The sequence below is a fragment of the Hyperoodon ampullatus genome, assembly GCF_949752795.1.
Source record: "Hyperoodon ampullatus genome assembly, chromosome: 6".
Classification (NCBI taxonomy): Eukaryota; Metazoa; Chordata; class Mammalia; order Artiodactyla; family Ziphiidae; genus Hyperoodon; species Hyperoodon ampullatus.
The window spans coordinates 15,358,550-15,383,076 of NC_136919.1; the positions used below are offsets into that span (position 1 = coordinate 15,358,550).

Sequence of the window (24,527 nt, forward strand, 5' to 3'; positions counted from 1 at the left end):
TTTATTATAACTGTTGTTACTGTTATCATTTAGTGAGACTAAAAAAATTGGGGGACTTGGAATTAAAACCCATTCCTACCACTCACTAGATGAATGGAAGACATTGAGAAATTCACTTTCCTGTCTGGCTATCAGTTTTTCCATCTAAATATAAGGAGGTGCAGAGAATTGTATTCACTGTAGTTTTTCCTAAGGAGAACACCATATTCACTTAGAGGAAATGCTTTGATAAGCTGTTTGAGGTGTCAGGTGAGTTCCTGAGGACATGCTCAAACAACAGATGATTCTTAAACTGTCACGTAGAGGACAAGTACATGCGTTGAGGGAAGAGGAAGGAAGCGGAGTGAGGAGGAGGAAGTGGAGGTGGCAGGAGGGCTGACATCTAAGACATTTCCATGGGATCCTCACTCTTGGGGTGAAATCTGTTAAACTCAAAATAATTGGTATGAGTGATTTTTTCTTTTCTTTTTTTTTTTTTGCGGTATGCGGGCCTCTCACTGTTGTGGCCTCTCCCGTTGCGGAGCACAGGCTCCGGACGCGCAGGCTCAGCGGCCATGGCTCACGGGCCCAGCCGCTCTGTGGCATGTGGGATCTTCCCGGACTGGGGCACGAACCCGTGTCCCCTGCATCGGCAGGCGGACTCTCAACCACTGCGCCACCAGGGAAGCCCATGAGTGATTTTTTTATGGATGGTGGTAAAGGGAGAAAATTAGGGTCTGGATTGACCCATATAAATACAGGGATCGCAATTTCCCTTAGTCCCTCTGAAGATCATATTTTGGATTAAAGGAAACACCTTGGAGGTGGGTGTCTGTGTGATATATACAACTAAGCTTGCACACGTGCATGGGAGCGCGTCTCTCTGCACAGATGGATGTGCACAGACTCCTGCCTACACTTGCGTGAAAGTTAATCTATATGCAGACATACATACATACATATGCAATGCACACATGCATACATCTTACACCCATGTATATGGGTACAATGTACACATATGTGTATATGTAAGCTTGCACATGTATGTGAATGTATGTATATTGCATGAATGTCTGTTGATGTGTGAACACTCACGTTTTTCTGCTTGTGTAAATGTATGTTTGTGTGTATACTCGTTCCCCACCCTGTATTTTGGGAGAGCTCCCCTTGGCTAAGAGGAAGGCTAAGAATAAAGTCACAGGGGCTCAGAAGGAAAGGATGAGGGATGCCCCAGAGGCCTGAAATCCAGACATCCCCTTCCTTCTTCTGGGAACTGTGTCCCCAGGTGACTCAAAAGATAAGATGATTGACTTGCCCCCGCATCCCCCATTTCCTATGTGTCCCACTTTGTTCCCCTCTGAAAAAAGTGCTACAGAGAGTGAGACAAAGCCCCCAGAGACAGAAAGATTGAGGAAAGGGGTGAAGAGGCAATTTGCAGGAATGCCCAAGTGGGAAAGTGACTCTAAACAGAATGTTCTCTTAATAAACAAGAAATTAAGTCTTAGTAATGCAGCAAGAAGTCCATTAACCCCTCTTGATCTAAGGTTTGCTTCTGCCAGTTCTCAGTCCGGAGGGAACTGAGCTGTTTCACCTTCTCTTTCACAGGCCCCTTGGCGAGCCTGAGCTGACACTTGTAATATTTATATCCTCTGCTTCCTGGCTCTAACTTCTAGCATATATTCACTTATTTAATCATTTACCTCTCCACCCACCTATCTATTCACCTATTCATTTAATCATCTATCTCCCCATCCATCTATCTATCCATCAAATGATAACTGAACATTTGCTCTTTGTTTGACCTGGGAAAAGCATTGGGAACATTATAAAGAAGAATCAGAGTCCTTCCTGCCCCAGGCCACCACTCATCACACCTGGAACTCAATGTTTAATTGTATATAAAGTCGTTTTTAAGCCAAGTCTATTCAGCTTGCTGCAGAGTCCAAAGGATGGACAATCGTGTCCTCCTGCATAACTGGCGAAGACTTCATGGGAAGGTGCAAATAAGAGTTTTTTATTCTGAACTCAACTTGAGTCTAGGCATGTGAAACCCAGAGATTAATTTTGAAAATGATGAATCTTCTTACCGGAAGATTTCAGTCAATCAACAAACACCGTAGAGTTGGACCACTTCCACATTTATCCATTTACCCACACATACCCTGATCATTTGTTAAGCACATAATATATGCCCATATTGTGCTAGGCAAAGACAGTGAAGTGACGAAAGACTCCTACATACTCACTGACTTCACAGTGCTTCTCCTCTAGTAAAAGAGAGAGGCTATTAAACAAGAAATTACCAGGAAATGTGACAGGTAACATATTGGAGAAATAAAAAGAGATCGTGGGAGCCCGTGGTTAGAGTGCTTACTTTAGTTTAAGTAAACAGTGGGGGATTCAAGGAAGGCTACCTAGAGGAGGTGTCTTAAGTGATACCTGAGGGATGAGTAGAAGTTAGCCAGGAGAAAAACAGAAAAGCAGAGTCCCAGCCATAAGAGAAAATAGGGCACATTTGTGCAGGATAGAGCACAGCTAGAGAGCAGCACGGGATGCAGCTGGAGAGACCAGATCATCAGTGTCTTGGGTCCCACATCTACAGGGATGCAGGCACCCTGCATCATTTCAGCATGTAACGAATAAACTATTAATGATATTTTTATTTCTTTTTTCCGTTACAGTTCTGTTTTTATTTTTTTAATTGAAATATAGTTGATTTACAATATTGTGTTAGTTTTAGGTGTATAGCAAAGTGATTCAGTCATATATACTTTTTTTCAGATTCTTTTCCATTAGATTCAATAGGTTATTACAAAATATTGAATATTGTTCCCTGTGTTATACAGTAAATCCTTATTGCTTATCTATTTTATGTACAGTAATTTGTATCTGTTAATCCCATACTCCTAATTTATGGGGAGCTCGCGACCACTCACCTCCTGCTGTGTGGCCTGGTTCCTAACAGGCCGCAGACCGGGGTTGGCAACCCCTGGTATAAAGAGTGCAGGTAACTTGTTCCCAAAGCTAGTTCAAGTCCAGGCAGTCTAGTTCTAGAGACTGCTCTCTGCTACTACTCCAAATGATTTTTGATTGCTACAACGAACAGACAATGATATTAGGACTTCACGTGTGTTAATTAATTTATTCTTCTTAATTATTCTATGCAGTAGGTGCTATTCTTCTCCTAATTTTGTTCATGAATAAACTGAGAATCAGAGAGGTTAAGAAATGTCCCCAAGTTCACAGTTAGTTGAGAGTGAAACCAGTGGTACAATGATCAGATCTATTTAGGTGGCATATCTGGAGCTTCCTTTATGAAGTTCTGGTGAAACATCTTTTTATCCAAAATAAAATGCACCATTAGTTAGTACTGTTAGTAATCCATGCATGTATTTCTAAGGAAAACTTCATGGTAAATTATATAAGGTTTTCTATTTCTCTCTCTCTCTCTCTCTCTCTCTCTCTCTCTCTCTGTCTCTTCCACCCTGTGCCTAACTTTCATGTCATCTCCTCTCTCCCCAAGATGTAACTTAAGAAATGTTTATTGAATGAATGAAAAAAAATGATGGATTAACTATTTACTACCTACTATATGCCAAGCACTGGGCTTTGTACAAGGGATACAGCAGTGGCTAATATAGATAGTGTCTGACTTCACAGGGCTGACAGTTTAGTTTTTCCTATCTATCTGTATCTGTGTTTAAACTATATCTTATCTCTCTGTCTCTCTCCCTCTCTCTCTATCTATATCTCTATTTATCTACCCATCCATCTGTACATCCATCTGTCTGGGAAGGGGTAGCAGAAGGAGAAAGAGAGAAAGGAAAGGAGGAAGGAACGAGGGAAGAAGAGGGGAGAAATGAGAGGAGGAATAGGTGGAATTGGATGATGATGAGGAAACAGGAGGAGAAGAAAGGAATGGGAAGGGCCCACCTATGGCAAATCCATCATTTTACAGAAAAGGCTGAGCCTTGAAGAGAGGAAGTGAGTTGTGTTGCGAGATGATGCTGGTGAGAACAATGAAGTGGATTAGTAAGAGCTCGACTTGATGACTAAGAGTCTTTTCATGGTCTTCGTCCTGATGGAGCTTGGTGCTTACAGACACCTCTGGACTGTCTTGCTTTCGTTGTGCTCTTGATTTTCAGAGGCAGAAGGAAATTTGGGCAAAATTAATGAGCGGTCTGAAGCTATTTTCGGCATCCAAGCCATGAAGGCTTTCTACCCATCCCAAAGCTCAACAGGCTGCCTGAGCTTCTTTCCTTTTCTGTGCAGGGGAGGAGGCCTTGACCATGTACATGGACAAAAGTCACCTGGACAGGAAGTCAGGGAATGCCACCCAAAGTGTTGAAGCTCTGCACCAGCTGGCATCATCCTACTTTGTCGACCGTGATGGCACCATGAGGAGGCTCCATGAGATCCAGATATCAACTGGAGCAATCAAGGTACGGCTCAAGGGTGGCTTCGGGTGGCAGGCTCTTAAGACAACAGCACTGCACAAAGGTAGTCTGAGAGTCAACGGGCAGATGAAATCCCTGGTTTCTTACCCAGGGAGCTAACAGTGCCCCCCTGCCAACCACTCTGCCTGAGGTTGTCAAGTGCCCCATAATATCCCGAGCATTGTCATTAAGGTGACCACATGTACTGATTTCCTGGGGCAGCCCTGGCTGTAGTCATGGCAGAATTATCCATAGTACTTTCCTTCACTCTTTTTTTTTTTTTAACAGCTTTATTGGAGTATAATTGCTTTACAATGGTGTGTTAGTTTCTACTGTGTAACAAAGTGAATCAGCTATACATATGCATATATCCCCATATCCCCTCCCTCTTGCATCTCCCTCCCACCCTCCCTATCCCACCCCTCTAGGTGGTCACAAAGCACCAAGCTGATCTCCCTGTGCGATGTGGCTGCTTCCCACTAGCTATCTATTTTACATTTGGTAGTGTATATATGTCCATGCCACTCTCTCACTTTGTCCCAGCTTACTCTCCTTCACTCTTAAAGCTCTGTGTGGATGATTTCCGGACTCCCTTTCTAGGTGAAGAAACAGGCTACAGTGGGTAAATCATTTTCGAAAGGTCACAGACCTCTCAAGAGTCAGATTATGCCTAGGTCAGTAATTGGTTAACACCTGTGTTTTTCATCCTCCCTCCCCATTTTACAGATGGGAACACTCAGGTCCAAGGGTTAAAGACTTCTGCTCAGGGTTACACACCTAGCCAGTACATTAACAGGGACTGGAACTCTACTCTCTAGACCAGGGATCCATGAGGATTTTTTGTAAAGGGTCAATAATAAATATTTTAAGATTTGCAGGTCATATGATCGGTATTACTACAACTCAACTGTGCTGCTATAGCACAAAATTAGCTATACAGTCAGTGTGTAAACAATGGGCATGGCTGTGTTCCAATAAAACTTCGTTTATAAATCAGGCAGTCTGTCCTGTGCCGACCCAGGCTCACCTACCCCAGCGCTGTCCAATAGACCCTTCCAAGATAATGGAGAGACTGTACCTGTGCTGGCCAAGACAGGAGCCACTAGTCATATGGGGTTATGGAGCATGTGACATGTGGCTACTTAGACACTAAATTTGTAAGGTTTTTTTTTTTTAATTTCAGTTTAAATAGCCACATTGGTAAGAGCAGCTGTGGAGACTTTTCAGCTCAGTGCCTTAGAGCATAGGTACTTAAAAAAATTCCACTTTAAATGCAGTAAATTCAAGGATTACCTTTATAAAAAGAATAAAGGAGGACATTTTTGATAAAAAAGGATTAGTTCTTTGGAGGGTTTCAATGAAGATGTTTTTGCATCTCGAAGTTTCTTAAACCAGATTATACCTGCATTTTACCTCATTATTCAGTCTATTTTCTCTTCCTGAGCATCTTTCTTCTGAATAAAATGCAGACCTAGTCTTATATCAAGACTTTAAAAGGTATCTCTAGGGAAAAAGTGTGTGTGTGTGAAGGGATGAGGGGTTGCCGGGGAGTGTTGGTAGAAGTCAGGCAGATGAGTCAGAAACGGACCAAGGGAAGAGAAAAAATGTGGGAGGGGAGAGACTTGCTGAGGAGGGAGGGAGGAAGGGGAGAAGTAAATCAGATCAACAAAGAGCCAGCTGATCCGAGAAGAATCGCCTATGTTGGGGGGATTATCGTGTTAGGGAACTCAGCACAGAGAGATGGAGCTTGATGAAGCCATCGGAGTCTGAGTGAAGCAAAGCCCTGGTTTTCATTATCACCAAATGGTTCCCTCCCCGCAGGATGGGATGCGGAATTGAGATATTGAAGCTCTGTCAGAAGGTAATCCTCTTTTGTGCATCCCGGAAGTGCAGTGTGCCTCCTTACGAGGAATTTCTTAGAGAAATTGCACACAGGCCACTCAAGAAGCCATTCTTGCAATAGCACCATCCTCGACACTCAGTCTGGCACTTGAATTTTTCTAGCCATTTCTTGACGCTACCTCACGACCCAGCTGGCTAGAATTGGTCTCCCTGCCAGCTTTGTCTAAGATGAGCAGCTGACCCAGGTGGGGACGTTTTGCCCGTGGTTTCTCTTCCTGAGCATCTTTAGCAAGATGGATTGGTAGTTTTGAATCTCATTTATCAGTAACGATATCATTATTCTGTACACAAAAAAGAATAAATTATTTTTTAAAAGCAAAGCCTAATAACCTTCCATTTTTGTACTGTTTCCTAAGTGCTAGATACTTCAAAAATATGATCCCTTTACCGTTAGGGTGGGTAACGGTATTACTGACATTGTGTAGATGCAGAAATTGAGGCTTAGAAAGAGGAGTTAGTGATCCAAGGTTCTGCTGCTGGACAGGGGCAGAGCTGGCACTGGGAGATCCGTGTGACTGTTTCCCAGGTCATCATTCCTGACAGCGGTCAGTGCTGTGTCCTTACAGCTGGATGCAGACCTCAAAACAAGCCTACAAGTGATTGTGTTAAATAATGGAAAGTAAAGGCTAAAGACATGAAGAAACCACTTTACATACTAAACCATTCATATTTCAAGGTTATCTTTTAGAATAGCTGTTTCACTCTTGTCCACCACCTCAATTATTCTAAGACAGTGTTTTAGAAACACACCACCGGAGGACTGGGGTGATCATTCTGCATTGGAGCTGATTGTGCTCTTCGCTAATTTTTTTTTTGAAAATGGGAATAATTTCATTGTTCTTGCCTAATGATGATGCATACGTACTCATCAATAATGCACGTTACAATTTATAGAGACTCTTGGTAATAAGATGTCAATTATTGAACATATGCCATGTGTCAGGCACTTAAACCCATCAGGTTTAGTCTCACCACCTTCCTGGAAGGATTTACTAGCTTCAGGTTGCAGGAGCTTAGAGAAGTGACTGCCTGAGGGCACACAGCAAATAAAGGGCGCAGCCAGGATTTAACACTGACTCTCCTAACTCCAAAGCCCATGCTTTTGAAATACACTATAGTGTTTCCACTTATTTTTAGTTCATATAATACTTAAAATGGCTTTGTGCAGTGAGAACCAAGGATAGAACGTGGGCGTCCTGGCTCCAGTCTGCTGGATTGCCCTGCTATCCCGTTGTCTGCTTGGCAACAGTCAGGCATGGTCCTTGACACAGGCAAGGAGCTCAAGAAGTGGCCACTGGCTCAGGTCAGGCTTCCTCTGCTGCCTGAGCTCTGCTGGGGGCTGACTCTGCAGGATCTGTCCCAGACAAGGGCATCTGTCTCACATCTCTTGCCCTTGATGTCCACTCCAGGTCACAGAGACACGCACTGGGCCTCTGGGCTGTAACAGCTATGACAATCTGGACTCTGTGAGTTCCGTCCTTCTGCAAAGCACGGAGAGCAAACTGCACCTTCAAGGTAGGATGTCAGTGGAAATGATGGGAACAGAGAGAAGGAGGGGAGAGCAGCCTGGGGGAGGAGGGATGAGAGGGTATCAGGAGGCATGATGTGGAGGGAGAATGAAAACTAAGATGAAAGGCAGAGAAACCAACAAAAAATAAAAATATGCAAATTAAGACAGTTGTGATATGATGTCTTTTTAAAAATTTTAACATATATGGGACATTAAATTCATGGTTATTAATTAGTTTTCAGATATAAAGTATGGAAATGTGAGCTTTATCTGATTATTTTGATGAAAATGTCTAAACAGTGTTATTTATAGATGTTCCAGATCTAATATATATTAAAGTTTCATATCATAGCCTCTGAATTTCCTACATTATTGTGTTTGATTCTCAATGTATTTTGGCAGATATTATTTGAATTCCAAGAACTATAGGGCATTTTATAGAATTTTTGGTTCTGTGTAAACTTCTTTCTCCTTATTTGTTCATCATTAGTGGTCTTCAGTATATTCATACACCCATATGTATTTGTGTATATATGTGTGTGCTTTTAGCAGAGTTTACAAATGAGAACATTCAATGCCAGCTGGAAGATAGAAAGACGGATCCTCTTAGGCATGGCTAGTGAAATTGCAACAATTCTAAGGATTAATTTGTTGAAATACATACATATTTGTATTTGTTTATTATCTATTATATGTCAGGTACATGTTATGTGCTCCATATATACTCAAGACCTTGAAGAAAATATACTCTTTAAAATAGTCATTTTATCCTGATTAATTCATCATAAAGAGGAGGGGAGATTGTAGGGGGAAAAATGATAAAACTTTAAGTATAGATAGTGCTGTTTTAAAAAGCATAATTTATAATAGCAAAGAAAAAAACAATGTAAAGATCTCAATTTTCCACATGAGGAGACTAAATTAATTATGTAGCATCCATACAACATAATATTAGGCAGGTGCTAAAATGTTGTTTATAAAGAATTTTCAGGATACGTGAAAATGATTTACTATAATGTTAATTAAAAAGTAGATGGTTTCTGAGTGAATGTATGGCATGATCTTAATGTAAAAGGATAAGGAAAAATAACATTGCAAGGAATTATGCGAGATGTTAAAAGAGGTTACTTCTGGATGATTAGGTTAGAGATGATTTATTTTAGTCTTCCAATTCCTTTTCTAACTTTTCTACAATGATCGTGTATTAACTTTATAGTCATAAAAAATGGCATATGCTTTAACTTTGAGCAAACTAAGAATGTGACCTTTTAGAAAGGTATCTGATAAAGGTGATTCTGAATGTCAGTGGGAGGAAAGTTGGGTTGAGATTGGCAGGTTGAGCTAAACAGAGCCTAATATGACTTTTATATTCTGATTTCTTGGCAACTCTTTGATTCATGCTCCTGTTATAGAAGATGGTTGGAAAGTGGTACAGAGCAAGCTTGATAGTGTCACTTGGGAGCAATGAATGAAAATTCAGGCCAAGAGAGTGGTTTAGCGTTAAAACAAAAGCCAACAAAGCAAAACCTCAAATACATGAAGAATAATCCTACACCCCTTTGGTAGACAAAAGAGTAGACAGATGAGTTTGGTAATGCCTGATAAGAAATGAATAAGGAAGACAGACCCACCTTGGGTGCGCCAGGATTTTCCATATTAGCTCCTGTGATGCCTACAGTGAGCTTGTGGAGTGAGAGCAGGGTTTGAATCCAGGAAGTACGGCTCCGGTCTGTGTCTGATCACCCTGCTGTGCATGTAGGAGGTGAGTTATAATCAGAATAAATTTAGTTGGGATTAACAGGATCTCACTAGGAATTTATTAAGATCTTAGGGCCATTTGGAAGCTGATTTACAGTGAAGCTAAGGAAGCTTAAGATCCAGGGCTCCCTCACCTTCTAAGTCCGTAAATTTTCTCATTCTGCATATTCATATTCACATGTAATTTTGAATTCCTTTTCTCAGTAAGCACCTGTAGCCTAAGCCTCAGTCCTAAAACCCAGATCTGCCATTGGTTACATTATTAGCAGTATGTTATTCACACAAAAGAAGGAGATGACAGCTTTGTTCTGTTCTAGATTGGTCAGAGCACACCTGGAGGATTGGGTCCAAGTGTGGGCAACACATTTCAGGAGGGAAATCAAGAAACTGAAGGAGAGTGTCTTATAATACATAACTGATGAAGGTGGACTTAGAGCAAAAGGATGTGTCTGTAGGTACCTAAAGGGCTGTCTTGCAGAAAAGTTAGTCAAATTCAATAATATGGATAAAATGGGCCAAACCTGATCTACATGTGGGAAACTACAAGGATCCCAGGTTTAAACTAGATCTCAGTTTAAACTCAGTATAAAATAGATCTTCTAATGCACATTCATGTCCAAACCTAGAATGTCCTGCTGAAGCATATAGTGGCTCTCTCTTTTTTTTTTTTTTTTTGTGCCGTACACGGGCCTCTCACTGCCGTGGCTTCTCCCGTTGCGGAGCACAGGCTCCGGACGCACAGGCTCAGCAGCCATGGCTCACGTGCCCAGCCACTCCGCAGCATGTGGGATCTTCCCGGACCGGGGCACGAACCCGTGTCCCCTGCATCGGCAGGCGGACTCTCAACCACTGCACCACCAGGGAAGCCCTAGTGGCTCTCTTGTTATTAGGGTTATATGTTGGTGATGTTTGGTAGGGATGTTATAGAAACTATTTAATCATCATTCCACCGTGTTGGTGATTGAATCGATAGTGATGCTTAGGAAGATGCTGAATCACCAAACCTTTATCAAGACTGACTATGTGCCAAATTCAGTGCTAGATCCTGGGCCTATGAGCACAAATCAGTTCAACTCAATTCAGCAAATATTTTTCAAGAACTCATGTTGTCATTGAGCTATAGGCACAGAAAACAGTGGTGAACAAGACAGACATACTTTTTGCCCCAAGGAAATATACACTCTATCAAAAAACATGGGTTTAGACAAATAATAATGTGCAGTGAGTTTGGATGGAAAAAAATTGTGAGGGTTCTTTGATACCCAGTAGTATGGAGATTTCACCTACTAGAGAATCAGGGAAGTTTTCTTGATAAAAAGATGCACAGAATGAGACCTGAAGAGTGAAGAAGGGGGCAGGGACATAGCTCTGGAGCAGAGTCCTCGTGAATGGCATTCAAGGAAATTGAAAAGATCTTAAGAGATTAAAGCAGAGACATCAATAGTGAGAAAGGCAAAATAATATGTCATATCCTAGAAGGCCTCTGTAGCACATTAATGAGTTGAATATTAATTTGAGAGTAATGGGAACCATAAAAGGGTTTTAAAAAACAAAGTAGCAGGAAGAGATTAGATTAATGTTTTGGAAGATCACTCTGGCTACTGTGTGGTCAATTAATTAGAGAGGAGTACTTTGGAGGTTGGTGACCGGTTAGTTAAGGGCTACTGCAGTATTGAAGATGAGATGTCACAGACTGAAACCATGGAAGCAACAGTTGGGATGGAGAGAAATAGACCAATTTTGGAGTTACTTAGGAGGTGTCACTACCAGGATTTAGTGAAAAGACCATGAAAGATTTAGGTATTTGAGTGAATGGAGAGTGGGAATAAGATAGAGCTGACAGACAGGAAAATACATATGATTCAAGGTAGTGTGTAATATAGTAGAGCTAGTAAAAGTAATGCGTACTATTACAGAGATGTGGAAAAGGAGGCAATCCATTCTATCTGTCTAGGTAGAGGAATCATAGAAAGGAGGAAAAATACTCTCCTGGTGGAAGGTAAAACAAAAATACTTCTTAAATAGAAGAATATCTCATGAGTTTTGGGTAGGCTGATATTTATTCAGTAGAATACATAAAGCACGAAGTAAAAGAAAAAGATTGATAAATTGGACTACTTTAAAATTAAGAATTCCTGTTTATCAGAAGATGCTATTCATGGAATGAAAATGCAAGTTACAGAGTGGAAGGCAATATTGGTGATAAATGTATCTGACAAAGAACTCATGTATAAAATATGTAAATAACCCCTAAAACCAATAAGAGAAAGGCAGACAATCCGGAAAGACAAGAAAATGGGTAAAAGGCATGAACAGGCACTTTGCAAACAAGAATATCAAAATGGCTAATAAATATTTGAAACGGTGATTAACTTTACTAGTCCTCAGAAAATGTAAATTAAAACAGTGTCATAACACACTGATCAGTCTGGCTCAACTGAAAAATCTGACAGTATCAAGGAGTGACAGTGTTGAACACTGGGAACTTACATGCATTGCTCCTGGGAGAATAAATTAGTACAATCACTTTGGAAAACTTTTTGGCAGCTTCTACTGAAAACTCAATATGTCCTCACCTTATGACCTAACAATTACAACTCCTAGGAATATGCCCAACAGAAATGTTACCTTTGTTCACCAAAAACCATGAATGTTCATAGGAGTTTTGTTCAAAATAGTCCCCCAAATGGAAATAGCCCCAAATGCCCATCAACAAAAAAATGGGTAAATAACTTGTCATACATTCACATGATGGGCTACAATACAGAAATGAGAAAGAATCAACTACACTTTCATGCAAAAATATAGAAGAATCTCGTGAATGCAACATTAAATAACAGAAGCCAGACACGAAAGAGGAAATGCTGTATGATTCCATTCTTACACAGCTCAGATACAGTAAAACAAATACATTGCTTTAGAATTCCAAAGAGCATTAACCTTTGTGGAGGAGGAATGGGGAAGTGACTGAAGAGAGATGAGAGAGGTTTCTGGAAGTCTTAGTAATGTAATTTTTTTTTTTTGCGGTACGCGGGCCTCTCACTGTCGTGGCCTCACCCATTGCGGAGCACAGGCTCTGGTCACGCAGGCCCAGCGGCCATGGCTCACAGGCCCAGCTGCTCCGCGGCATGTGGGATCTTCCTGGACCAGGGCACGAACCCGTGTCCCCTGCATTGGCAGGCGGACTCTCAACCACTGCACCACCAGGGAAGCCTGAAGATAATGATTTTTAAAATCACCTTGCAACAAGTAATAGAGGGGAACAGAGTATTTGAACTGTTTAAAATTAACGTTATTTTGAGCTGTTTTTCCTTCTTAGGCATATTGTGCTTATATCCATGAGCCAGTTTATCCCTCCCACCAACTAAGAGATAGGGATCATGCTCCCCATTACATAGATGAAGAAACTGAGGCCCCAAGAGGTGAAGTCACTTTCCCAAGATCCCCCGGTTTTTGGTTCCTAGCCACCTGGGATCCATGATTACTTTTCTCAGGGAGCCTTGAGTCAGCACAACACATTCTAGATGTGGGCAGAATGGGAATAAGTCCCTGTCCAGCTGCAGTAGTCGAGGAAGAGGGGAAGGAACGTCATCAGGCCTTCTTTTCATGAAGCCCCATCACCCCACATGGCCTTGTGACCCCAGTGGAAGGCGGAGTGATTGTTGCCAGAGCCTGCTCTAGTCGGCAGTTCGGGCTGAATCCTCATTAAGAATTAGCCCGGGGTCACCGGCAACGGCTTGCGACTAAAGGGCCTTCTTGTCGATTAGCAGGGGCCTAGGAGGCACTGATGGGAATCCGTGTTTCCGTCTTCCTGTGGCTCTGTCTGTAAAGCCTGTTGAATAAAAGAGCAGCGCCTTCATGACAAATGGGATTGCTGACTTCCACCCAACTGCTTGACTCCAAATATTGGTTTTCCTTTATGAGCCAAGGAGCACCATGTTCTCTGCCTTGTGAGAAGTGAAGTTCCTCTTAAGAAGTGGATTGAAGATATCAATTAAAACTCAATCAGAGGACAAATAGGGAGTGCCTGAGAGCACATGTGTTAGTGATAAGTCCTTGGACTAGCTAATTAAGTTTCTGAGCTTCTTTAGGTCTTCTAATAAATGGGAATAAAAACATCACTGCCTCGGAGTCATGGTTCTGCATTTATTTGAAAAATATGTTGAAAGCATCTGACCTAAAACCCAAGAGGGCTGATACAAAATAATAGCTATGACTTCCTGGATAGTTCTCATGTGCCAGGTATAGAGCTTATTCCTTTATATTAATCTGTCAGAAACCTCAACACAGACCCATTTTCCAGATTTGCAGATTGAGGCTCACAGAAGTTAAGTAACGCTCTTGTAGCCAGCAGAGCAAGAATTTGAACACAGGTCCACTCAATGCCAGTGCTCTTAAAGTGTGTAGCATATTGTGTCTCAACCCGGAACATATAATCATGGTTTTTATTGGAGCAGGTAGTTGTATAGTGCTTTCTATGTGCTGATAGGTTCTGCTATTTACTTTAGAAAGTCTGTGATTTTCCTAAAATTACTTGCCAACTTGTGGATGTGCGTAGGTGTGCCATTTCCATAGCTATTCTCATACTCTCAAAAGAATCCAGAACCAGAAAAGATCAAATACCTTTATAACAGACGATTATGAAAGCCTCGCAACATTCCAGGTATAGATGACTATAAAAAGGGCTGCCTCTGACCGGGGGAAATCTGGAATAATTTGGTGACTCAAGACTCAGACTTGTACAGAAAGAGGTGGAAATGCTAATGGAGCATAAGCTGGTGTTGAGGGGAGGGAATATCAGAAGATTTATCATTTGGTATGTGGTCATGTGGGGCTATACCTTTTAATAAACTTGTGTCCGAGTGTGCATCATGGAACTCCTGACTGATCAGTGATCAATGTGACAGTTTGACCTACTTTAACCACCACATCCCACTTGATTCCTTGTTGGTCTCTGATTGTACACAAATCAGGCGTCAGGATGGCCAAAACCTAAATAAATCACCCATGGAAATTTATACATTGACTCTCTTCAAACACGGTACCTGTTTATTTTTTAAGATTATTAAGTCAATCTTTATTTTTTTCCCTCACAATACATCTTAGGCAGAATTAAGCTCTTCTTTGGCACTGCAAATATAGCACTTTCGATGCACTTCTACTGTGTTCTAGATACATTCTACCTTGTTTCATGTGCACAATTGTTCATATGTCTACTAAATTGCAATTAAATTCCCCGAAATTAGAATCATATCCTTTTTAATGTGTTCATTATTCACTTCTTATTTCAGTGTTTAGATTGTAGTATACGCTCAATAAATATTTACTGATTTAAATTTATTTGAACTGTCAAATCAGTTTGCTTTGAATCTTAATTTTTTACTGTGATAAAATATATATCACACAAAGTTTAATGTTTTAAACATTTTAAAATCCACAATTCAGGAGCATTGAGTATATTCACAGAGTTGTGCAAGTGTCATCACTATCTACTTCCAGAGCTTTTTCACCATCCCAAATGGAAATTCCATATTCATTAAGCAGTAATTTCCCATTCCCCACTCCCTCCAGCCCCAGACAACTACTAATCTGCTTTCTGTCGCTATGGACTTGCCTATTCTGGACATTTCATATAATTGGAATCATACAATATGTTTTTTTGTGTGTGTTTCTGGCATTTTTTTTTTTTTTTTTTTTTGCGGTATGTGGGCCTCTTACTGTTGTGGCCTCTCCCGTTGCGGAGCACAGGCTCCAGACGCTCAGGCTCAGCGGCCATGGCTCAGGGGCCCAGCCGCTCTGCAGCATGTGGGCTCTTCCTGGACTGGGGCACGAACCCGTGTCCCCTGCATTGGCAGGCGGACTCTCAACCACTGCGCCACCAGGGAAGCCCTCTGGCATCTTTGATGTAACAGAATGTTTTCAGGGTTCATGTATGTTGTAGCATGTAACGGTACTTCATTCTTTTATGGCTGAGTTAAGATTCCATTGTGTGGATAGACCACATTTTGTTTACCCATTCATAAGTTGATGGACATTTAGGTTGTCTTCACCTTTTTGTTAATATGGCTTCTATGAACAGTGTGTTCAAGTTTTTATTTGAATACTTCTGTGCAATTCTTTTGAGTATATACCTTAAGAGTGGAGTTGCTGGATCATATGGCAATGAAATTTTAAAAAATAAGCTTTGGTGGAAAAATAAGTTTATTTTGTGGTAGATTGCATGATTGCATCTCTCTCTTCCCTGAGAGAATTATACATACCAGTGCATTGCATGTGACAGGCAATGCTGTCCTGTGGGAGATGTATACACCCCACTTAGTTGACATTGCACTGGGACATATGATTTGCTTTGGCCAATGGAATGTAAGAGACTATAATGCATGCCTCATTTTAGAAGGCCCTTGAGGAGACATTGCCTGGCTTGGCTTTTGTTTCCCTCTGTTATGAGAATGCCATATACATGAGAGAGGCCGCTCCTTCAGTATAGATCCAAAAGAAGAAGACATCTGATGCAGAGCCAGAGCCCAGCCAGCATGAAACATGAGCAGGAATAAATCTTTGTGGTTGTAAACCACTGGGATTCAGAGGCTGTTTGTTAGGAAACAGAAATGTAGCAAAAGCTCAATAATACTGAAACACTGGATTAAATAACATAAACCACACTTATTTACTGCAGGACTTCTCAGCGCCTTAACTGGGCTAATGTGTATTAGGAGTCTCACGAGCTGGATTAAACGTACAGAGTTTCCTGAATGTACTTGATCTTGGTTACATCTGCAGGTCTATGATTCTGTGTTATACAACTTGGCAAATGCTGGACTAGAATTTCACTTGGGTTCAATCCTGTCCACAATAACTGTTCCAAACTCCTCTACTCTTACAAAAGTAGAGGTCTTTTCTTTATTCCTTTTTTGCTGAAATGTGTGCATATTTTATTTCAATTGTACATTTATGAATTTTGTTCTCCTACCCAACTGGAGCCCCCTGAGGTCAGAAACCGTCTTATTCATTTCTGTATCTCTAGCATCTAGTACAGTGCCTGCCTCAATAACATGGTGAGTGAAAGGACTTTCCTAAGAGTGCCTGAATTGAACAGTTTTATTTTTACACACCTACTGTGATCTCGTATTGTGCTTGATAGCATGGAAAGAATGAAAAGGCAGTTATAGTTCTCAAGAATCATAATTTGTAGCAATGGATCCCAAACAAAATATGTGCTGAAATTAGTGGTCAAGGCCTTTAGCATCATTGTTCTCCTAGGATGTTTTTTCAATTTGTGCATTTTTTCACTCAGATGTTTCTGAGCACCTGTCCCCTTCACTATTGAGCTGAAGTTAAAGTGGCTTCAGGTTTCAAGCTATGATGTTGGGAAAGATGATACAGGTCCTGCTCATGAGGGATGGCTCTAGAGAGGTGGGCTGTGCTAAGCCCAGAACAGAGAAACACAGTCCTCTTTGAAACACATCCTCTCTAAATTCACCTTCATTCAAACTCATTTACTGGGTACCCAATAATGTGCCAGATAACAAGGAAGTGGGAGGTGAATGAGGTACTGCCTCTTGCGTTCAAGGAGCTCACAGAACAGGAGGAACGTGAATATAGACACACATAGTATGATGCAGTACGTGTTCTCTTAGAATTTGAGTTATGTGCAAGGTGCTTGGGTTGCCCACAGAGAGAATGCCTCAGATTGTCAAAAGCTTCCAGAGAAAGCAATAGAAAACAGGGTGAGGACAGGAAATGACATTAGTTGGATAACTATCATGCACTAAGAGCTTCACATGGGTTACATAATTGATTTTGTTTTCCCATTCATGGAGATATAACTTACATCCAGAAAAATTCACCCTTTTGAGGTGAACAGTTCTATGAATATGTCAGACATATCCAATCATGTAATCAAGATACCACCACAATCAAGGTATAAAATTGTTCATTTAACTTTTACAAAAACCCTACACAGGAAGCTTTAATGAGGAAACTGAAAATCAGAGAAGTTAAGCCTCTTAGTTTTAACTTCCCAAGGTCATGCCGTTAATAAGAGCTGGAGTCAAAATTTGAACAAAGAGAATTTGGAGCATCTGGGGGACAGCGGTGGTCGTGGTACAGGATGTAGCAAAAAAAGGAAGTTAGGTGAGAAAAGAATCTGCTGACATCAGCTGATCTAGGGATCAGGTGACACAGAGTCTTAGAGGTGTCATTTGGTTTTTATCATGAATTCTATGAAGAAGCTTAGGTTTAAATTGACTCAACCTCTTCTTAAAGCTTCAAGGGCATCTTCATGTTGCAATTTTATGAAATTGAATTTTAAAATTATGTTGGAGAAAAAAAGTATTTTGGCCTCCTTATCGTTAGCGATTTCATAGTTTAGACCATATTCTCTTTTTCAAAGTTAAAATTGTCATTTAGAAGTCTCCCTGCCCCCAATCCCTTTTGCCAGTTTAAATCCTCCTCTGATTGTCTGCCTCACTTAAGTTCCATGAGAGCAAGGATTTTGTTTCTAGTTCCTTGCCTTTTCGCCAGTGCCTGAAAGAATACCTGGCACCTAATAGATGCCTATTTGGCATAATAATTGAAATAAGACCAGCACAGAATAGACTCAGAAAATCAAGGTTGAAAGAATCTTCATGATCAACTAGTACACTGGCTGGCCAACTTTTTCTGTAAAGAGCCAGATGGTAAATATTTTAGGCTTTGTGGGTCACACACAGTCTCTGTTGCAACTATCCAGCTCTTCCATTGTAATGTGAAAGCAGCTGTAAACAATACTTCAATCTGTGTGGTTGCATTCCAATAGAATTAATTTGTGAAAATAGGCCCACGGGCCCCAGTTTGCCACTTCCTGTATCCATCAGTATAGGCTAGGTTATGTTGTGCTAACAAACAATCCCTGAATCTCAGTGGTTGGCAAATGTAAATACTCATTTCTTACTGATGCTACATCATGGTCACAAGTCAATTGTGATTCTGCTTCACAGAATGAAGAAGGCACTTATCTGGAGAACAGCCATGGCCTCTAGATGGAACATTGTTGTTTTTGTGGTGATGGGAAAAGAGAATCTGATGGATCCATATGTTGGTTCTCATAGCTTCGTTTTGGAAGTTGCAAACATCACTTGCACATTTCATTAACCAAAACATGTCATGGGAACCTATCTGAGTTCAGAGGGTGGGAGTGTGTAATTTTTTCAAAGGCAGGACACTGCAGGGAGGGGCACTGAATATGCATTAATAGGTTCTTTGGAGCATCCCTACAGGGTCACCTTTCTATACTGCCAGTGATGAGGAGCCCTCTACCTACTAAGGCAACCTGTTTCACCCCTCAAAACTTCTGCTCGTTAAAAAGGTTTTCATTTTATTGTGCAGAATATCGTTTACCTGTATTTTTCCTCCAAGAGTTCCATGTCTACTCCTCAAGATCCCGCAGGATAGATGATGATACCTGGGAAAACAAAAGGTTATTCTATCCAGAAGGGGGAGCCAGAACCCACCCACTTTTCCCCCCAGGTAGCTGCCTTTCTTCATTTCCTGGAGTGCAAATGACCCGTCATGGAGACAGGGCTGAGCTTCTGAATGAGATCATAGCCTTTTTGCCCTTTCTGCACAGTTTCACCCTGTGAATTATCATCTTATTTCCATTCCACTCCAATGAGCTGTCAGCGATAGATACTGTAATTCACGGCAATAGAAACACAAACAGATGGGTAATTGACCTGCATGCCTTCATTACACTGAGGTTCAGAGTGACTGCTGGAACCATCAAGTCCTTTATCTGCCAGAGTCTGAAATCCCTAGGCTTTCACAGGAAGGGGGTCAGGCTGACTTTTTGCAAAAGGTACAGTCCTTGTTGTGGTTCTCCTCACCTCATGCTTTTCAGAAATGGACAGAATTTGACAAGCAGAACTTAGCAGGTACAAGACAACAGGTGGAGGACTCCTATAGGGCTCTGAGAGATCTACAGGGGGCCACATTCTGATGCAAGAACAGGATAGAAAAATATTTATACTCAACCAAAACAGAACCTGTATTTTTCCCTCTTCCTCTTAGCACTGTAAGAGATTGTACATTTAATGTTTAATGAAATAGGTCAGAAAAGAGCAAATCCATCAAAAATATTACTATATTAGGTAATTAGGATATAGAATAAAATAAAACAAAGCTGAGGGAAACAAAAGGAAGATATAGAGCTCTTGCCTTGAACAAGACTTAGATTGATACAAGGTATGCACACACTGACCCAACTTTGTGCAGCGTATGCCTTCTCCATGGGACGCTGGGGATGCCCTTCTTTATCCACTGAGACCAGGCTCGTGTCTCAAGACTCTACCCACATCCTACGCACATCACAAAGTCTTCCATAATTATCATGCCCAGGCTTATTTTCTTTCATCTTCATAATAGATCACTGACTTATTCAATATTTGAAATATATCTATTGAACACCTACTATTTACCAGACATCATGCAACTTTACGTTTTAATCATCAGTTAAGGCTTTTGTCTCTTGGATTCAGAACTTTAGTTTTGAATCTCCAGGTAGCACTTTTGCGTTCTTAGAAGGTAGGAAACATCTCGTCCAGCAGTTCCTCAGGTACTGCTTGTTGAAGGAAGGAGAAAGTGGCTAAGAGGTCCTATCAGCAGAGGAGCAGGAGCAGGGTCAGGGAGGAAGGTTGGATTATAATCTCCAGATCTCAGGAGCACCTTGGCTTTTGTTGATAGTGTCCTCTTTTCCAGACATTTAAGTGTTCCCTAGCTCACTGAGCACAGTCACCTGAACCAGGTGCCTGCTTTACACAGCAATATTGACAATGTCCTCAAAGGTCTCCAGGGATCCAATGTAAGGTTACCCTGAAAGTTATGTTACTTTAGCGCCCCCCAATGGTTGAAACTCAGCAGCACAGTGAGCCGCCTTTTCTTTTTCTGAACCTCAGGTTCACTCCCTGCCTGTAAGAGACCAGGATCCTTGACCTTTGTTATTGTCAGAAGTGCTGTTCCTCTAATGAGCTGACAGATCTCTGCTCTGTGTCATTCTTCCCTTCAGAGCTGTGATCTTCTCTGAGGTGCCGGAAGTTGTTCTTCTCTAGGGAACTTGGAAGTAAATGAACAAACAAAAAAAGATGAACCTTAATCAGAAAGAAAGGTGATGGCTAAGTTGGTTCTTAGTTGGAAAGAGTAGTATTTCCTGAGGCCTTTGCACATGCTGTTTCCACTTTCTAGAACACTCTTCCTGTGGATCTCCCATCCCCTAACTCCCCTAACTCCTGTTAATCCGTTGGGTCTCAGCCTAAAAATGCTGCTTCCTCAAGAAGAGAGTCTTTGACCACCCCTACTCCATGCTGGGCTAGGTATTCTTCCCGTGTGTTCCCGAGCAATCTTGTGCTTCTGCTAAAGCACTGGTCTCACTGCATCCAAGCAGCTTGTTTACAGATCTGTCTCCTTCCTTAACTGTGAGGTCAGCGAGGGCAGGGAGTTGCCTGCTTTATTCACCCTGGTATCCATGGCACAGTGCCTGCCACCCAGTAGAGCTTAAGCAATATGTGTGGAAAGAAGGGAAGAGAGATGGAGAGAAGAAGAAGATAGATGGAAGGGAGAAGGCAAGGAAGGAAAGGCGGGAGGGAGGGAGGGAAGGAAGGAGGGAAGGAAGGAAGGAGGGAAGGAAGGAAAATTCATTGAAGTACAAACAATGGAACAATAATAATGAGCACCTACAATAATTACTATAATGCTATTAAGACAAAATGCACTCTTGGCATGTTTCCTACTAGCCCAAATGGGGCTACTCAAGAAGGCTTTTTCCAAGAAGGGCTCAGGTTAGGTCCAGGTAATGGCTTATGTTCTAATAGGGTGTAAATGGAGGAACCTAACATTTATTGAACACTTAATTATAACAAAATACCATAGATTGGGTTGTTTGAACAAGAGACATTATTTATTACCATTCTGGAGGCTGGGAAGTCTAAGGTCAAGGTGCCAACAGATTTGGTGTCCGATTAAGGCACATTCCTGGCTTGTAGACAGCTGCTTTCTCACTGTGTGCTCACATGGCCTTTTCTTAGTGTGTGCTCAGGGAGGGAAGGAGGGGAGGAGGGGGAGAGGGAGAGAGAGAGGGAGAGATGGAGAGGGAGAGGGAGAGAGGGAGGAAGAAAGAGCGAGCGCAAGCGTGCGTGCCTTCCCGTCTCTTCCTCTTCCTGTAAGGGCACTAATCCCATCATGGAGACCCCACCTTCATGACCTCATCTAAATGTAATCATCTTTCAAAGGCCCCGCCTCTTAATGCCATCACAAGGGGGGCAGGGTTAAGGTTTCAGTATATGAAATTGGGGTGGGAGGGGCACAAACATTCAGCCCATAAGAGTCAGGTGTTTGCTAAAGTGCTGTTTATGCCTTTTCTCCCCTTGTTTACCCTTTTCAACGGCCCTGGAAGGTGGTTATTGGGATTTTTAACTTCACAGGCAAGAAAACTGAGTTTCAGAGGGGCTAAGACATTCCCAGAGGCCACTCTGTGCCATAGGTACCACAGAGGCCCCAAGCCAGGCATTCGTCTCAGTTTCCACACTTACCCACTGGAGACGTGGAAGGAACTGCGAGTGTTTCAGAATTCAGTCCTAATTCCCAGATTCAAGTCCTGAGTCTTTTACTATAGTTGTGGAGCTATGGACATGTCCTCAATTCTAACGGCCTCAAAGGTTTTAGGGACAACTTTCTCTTCAGTTGGGATGAGAAAGGGGATGCTTCTTTCATTCAACAAATGAGAGTCTGAAACCTCCACCGGGCTTGGCCTTAAGTTACACTCTGGGGGCTTGTCGTGGACAGATAAGCCTCTGTCCCCCTAAAGCCCATCTCCCCCATTAGACAGTGGGCTGTCCCCCTTAAGCCCACTGTCTAATGGGGGAGATGGAACAAAAATAAAGACAAATGAATAAGGTAATTTCATTCAGAAACTAATTCTGTGAAGCAAATAGAAGAGACATTTTAACTCGGGTGGTCTGGGCAAGTCTGGATGGCAGGACAAGGGGGCCAGGCAGAGATCTGGGAAAGGAGTATTCTAGGCACAGGGGAGGACAAGTGCAGAGACTGTAGAAAGAATAAGACTGGCACAAAAGAGGGACTGAAAAAGGGCAGGATGCCCGTGTGTCCTGAAAAAAAAGAAGAGAGGATTAGGAGAGAAGAGGAAGGAGGCGGTCAATGAAATAGAGGTACCCTCTCGTGTGACAGCACACAGAGACTGTACGTAAAATACAAAAGATACCGTGCGACATGCGTGTTGAAGGTGAGGCAGGAGGGGGGACTGAGGAAGATGGGGCAGAAATCAGGAGAAGAGAAGGCAGAGGACATGGGGGTTCCCACATCGACATTCCATTTTAAAGTACAACAAGATTTTTTTTTTAAGTATAACAAGACTTGGGTGGGGGGAGCAGATTCCATATGTTTAGCACGGGTGAGTCGCTGTGCAAATAGAACTTTCAACTCTTGCCTTCCTGGGTTTTGTGAGGCCAAATTTATATGCTTGGCACCAAGGGTGGCCTTTTTCTCTCTCTGATTTTCTCAGTTTTCCTTTGTGTGTGTGGGTGTGTGTGTGTATCTTTGGGAACTCTGGGGACAGAAGATTCCATCCCAGCCGGCAGCTGTATATCTTTCAAACTGTGGTTCCCCAGGCCAAATCCCCCTCCAAATTATTTATGGCTCCCATTGAAGCCGGCAGGACTCAGGCGCCCATGTAGGAGGTGCTCAGCAATGGGCCTCTTTGTTGGACACAGGCCATTGGGAGATGACACTGCCGGTGACTGCTATGTGAACCTCCGCTGCTGGAGAAATGGTTATGTAACTTTAAATAGTAATGACATTTTGCAGAAAAGTGCTTTTTAATTGCTATGTCTTCATTATTCTCTTTCAAATTTGCCCAGGAGATTCCGCCTCAGAGACAGCTTGGCAGGTTCTGGGTTTCCATTTTTAAAGAGCAACCAGTTTTGTGTTTCAGCTGCTCTCACAAACCCCCCGATCCCAAACTTCATCTGTTTTCAGTTGCATTAAATGGGATAGGTAATACTGCCTTTTGTATCCTTGCCAGACGGAGAAATGATTTAATGCAATTTTTGAAAAATGCTCTCCCCAAATTCCTTTTGGGCTGGGACTAAGAATAGAATATTTTATCCCCTACAAAGGGGGAGAAAGAAAATGATGAGCAAGCTAGAAAAGTAGGACTGAGAGTACAGTCTGTAGAATTTCTTTAAGCAACAGAAACTTAACCCCAATCCATAGACTTAGATGCCTATAGGGGATTGGGATCAGCTAAAAATAAATTTTGCTTTGGAAGTGAAAATGGTGATACAGATAAAGTGACTCAATAATGCATACTCTGAAAGAATTAGAGACTTGGTTTAGAAGGACTTTACTGCTTGATTTGGTTTGCTCTACCTTTTGGTATTTGCATCATACCCCTCCGTACAGGAGCCCTTCTGAGCAGTGACTCACTCATTTGGACCCTCTGCTCATTGGGGTGGCACTCACCCGCCCAGCCTTGTGGTGGATCATCGCCCCGGGGCTGTTCAGCTCTGTCTGTTAGAACGTCTTCCGTGCATGTTGACAAAGGATCCACCTTTCCGGATAGCCCTCCCACCAATGCTGGTTCAACAAACACATAATTCTAAACCCCACTTTTTTGTGGAAGCTCTCCAAATACCCAAACACTGCCTTCTGGATATTTTCTTCTTCTGATTAGATACTCACAGCTATTGTTCCTTTGTTTATCCCGAAGTTTCTGTTGAAACTTTTTAAAAAACTTTAATCAGAGAAATGGCATCCCTGTCATCATCATCATCAAAAATAGGAATAAATCACATTTGTTTGTTTGCTATGCATCAGGGACTTGTTCTAGACAATTCTAAAGAATTATTTCACTTAGCTCTCTCAATAACCCTCTGATATAGGTACTAAAGGTATCT

The 24,527-nt window shown here is 41.9% G+C and overlaps 1 protein-coding gene across 1 annotated transcript in view; it reads left to right on the plus strand.

Annotated features, from left to right (window-relative positions):
- Nucleotides 1-24,527, plus strand: part of BRINP1 (BMP/retinoic acid inducible neural specific 1) — a gene marked incomplete at both ends in the record, with an annotated part of 137,874 nt that overhangs the window by 69,935 nt on the left and 43,412 nt on the right. Inside the window, 2 exons of the mRNA XM_079706134.1 lie at nt 4,252-4,421; nt 7,727-7,832. Of these exons, the coding sequence (XP_079562260.1) occupies nt 4,252-4,421; nt 7,727-7,832 (276 nt within the window). The remainder of the gene's footprint in view (nt 1-4,251; nt 4,422-7,726; nt 7,833-24,527) is intronic.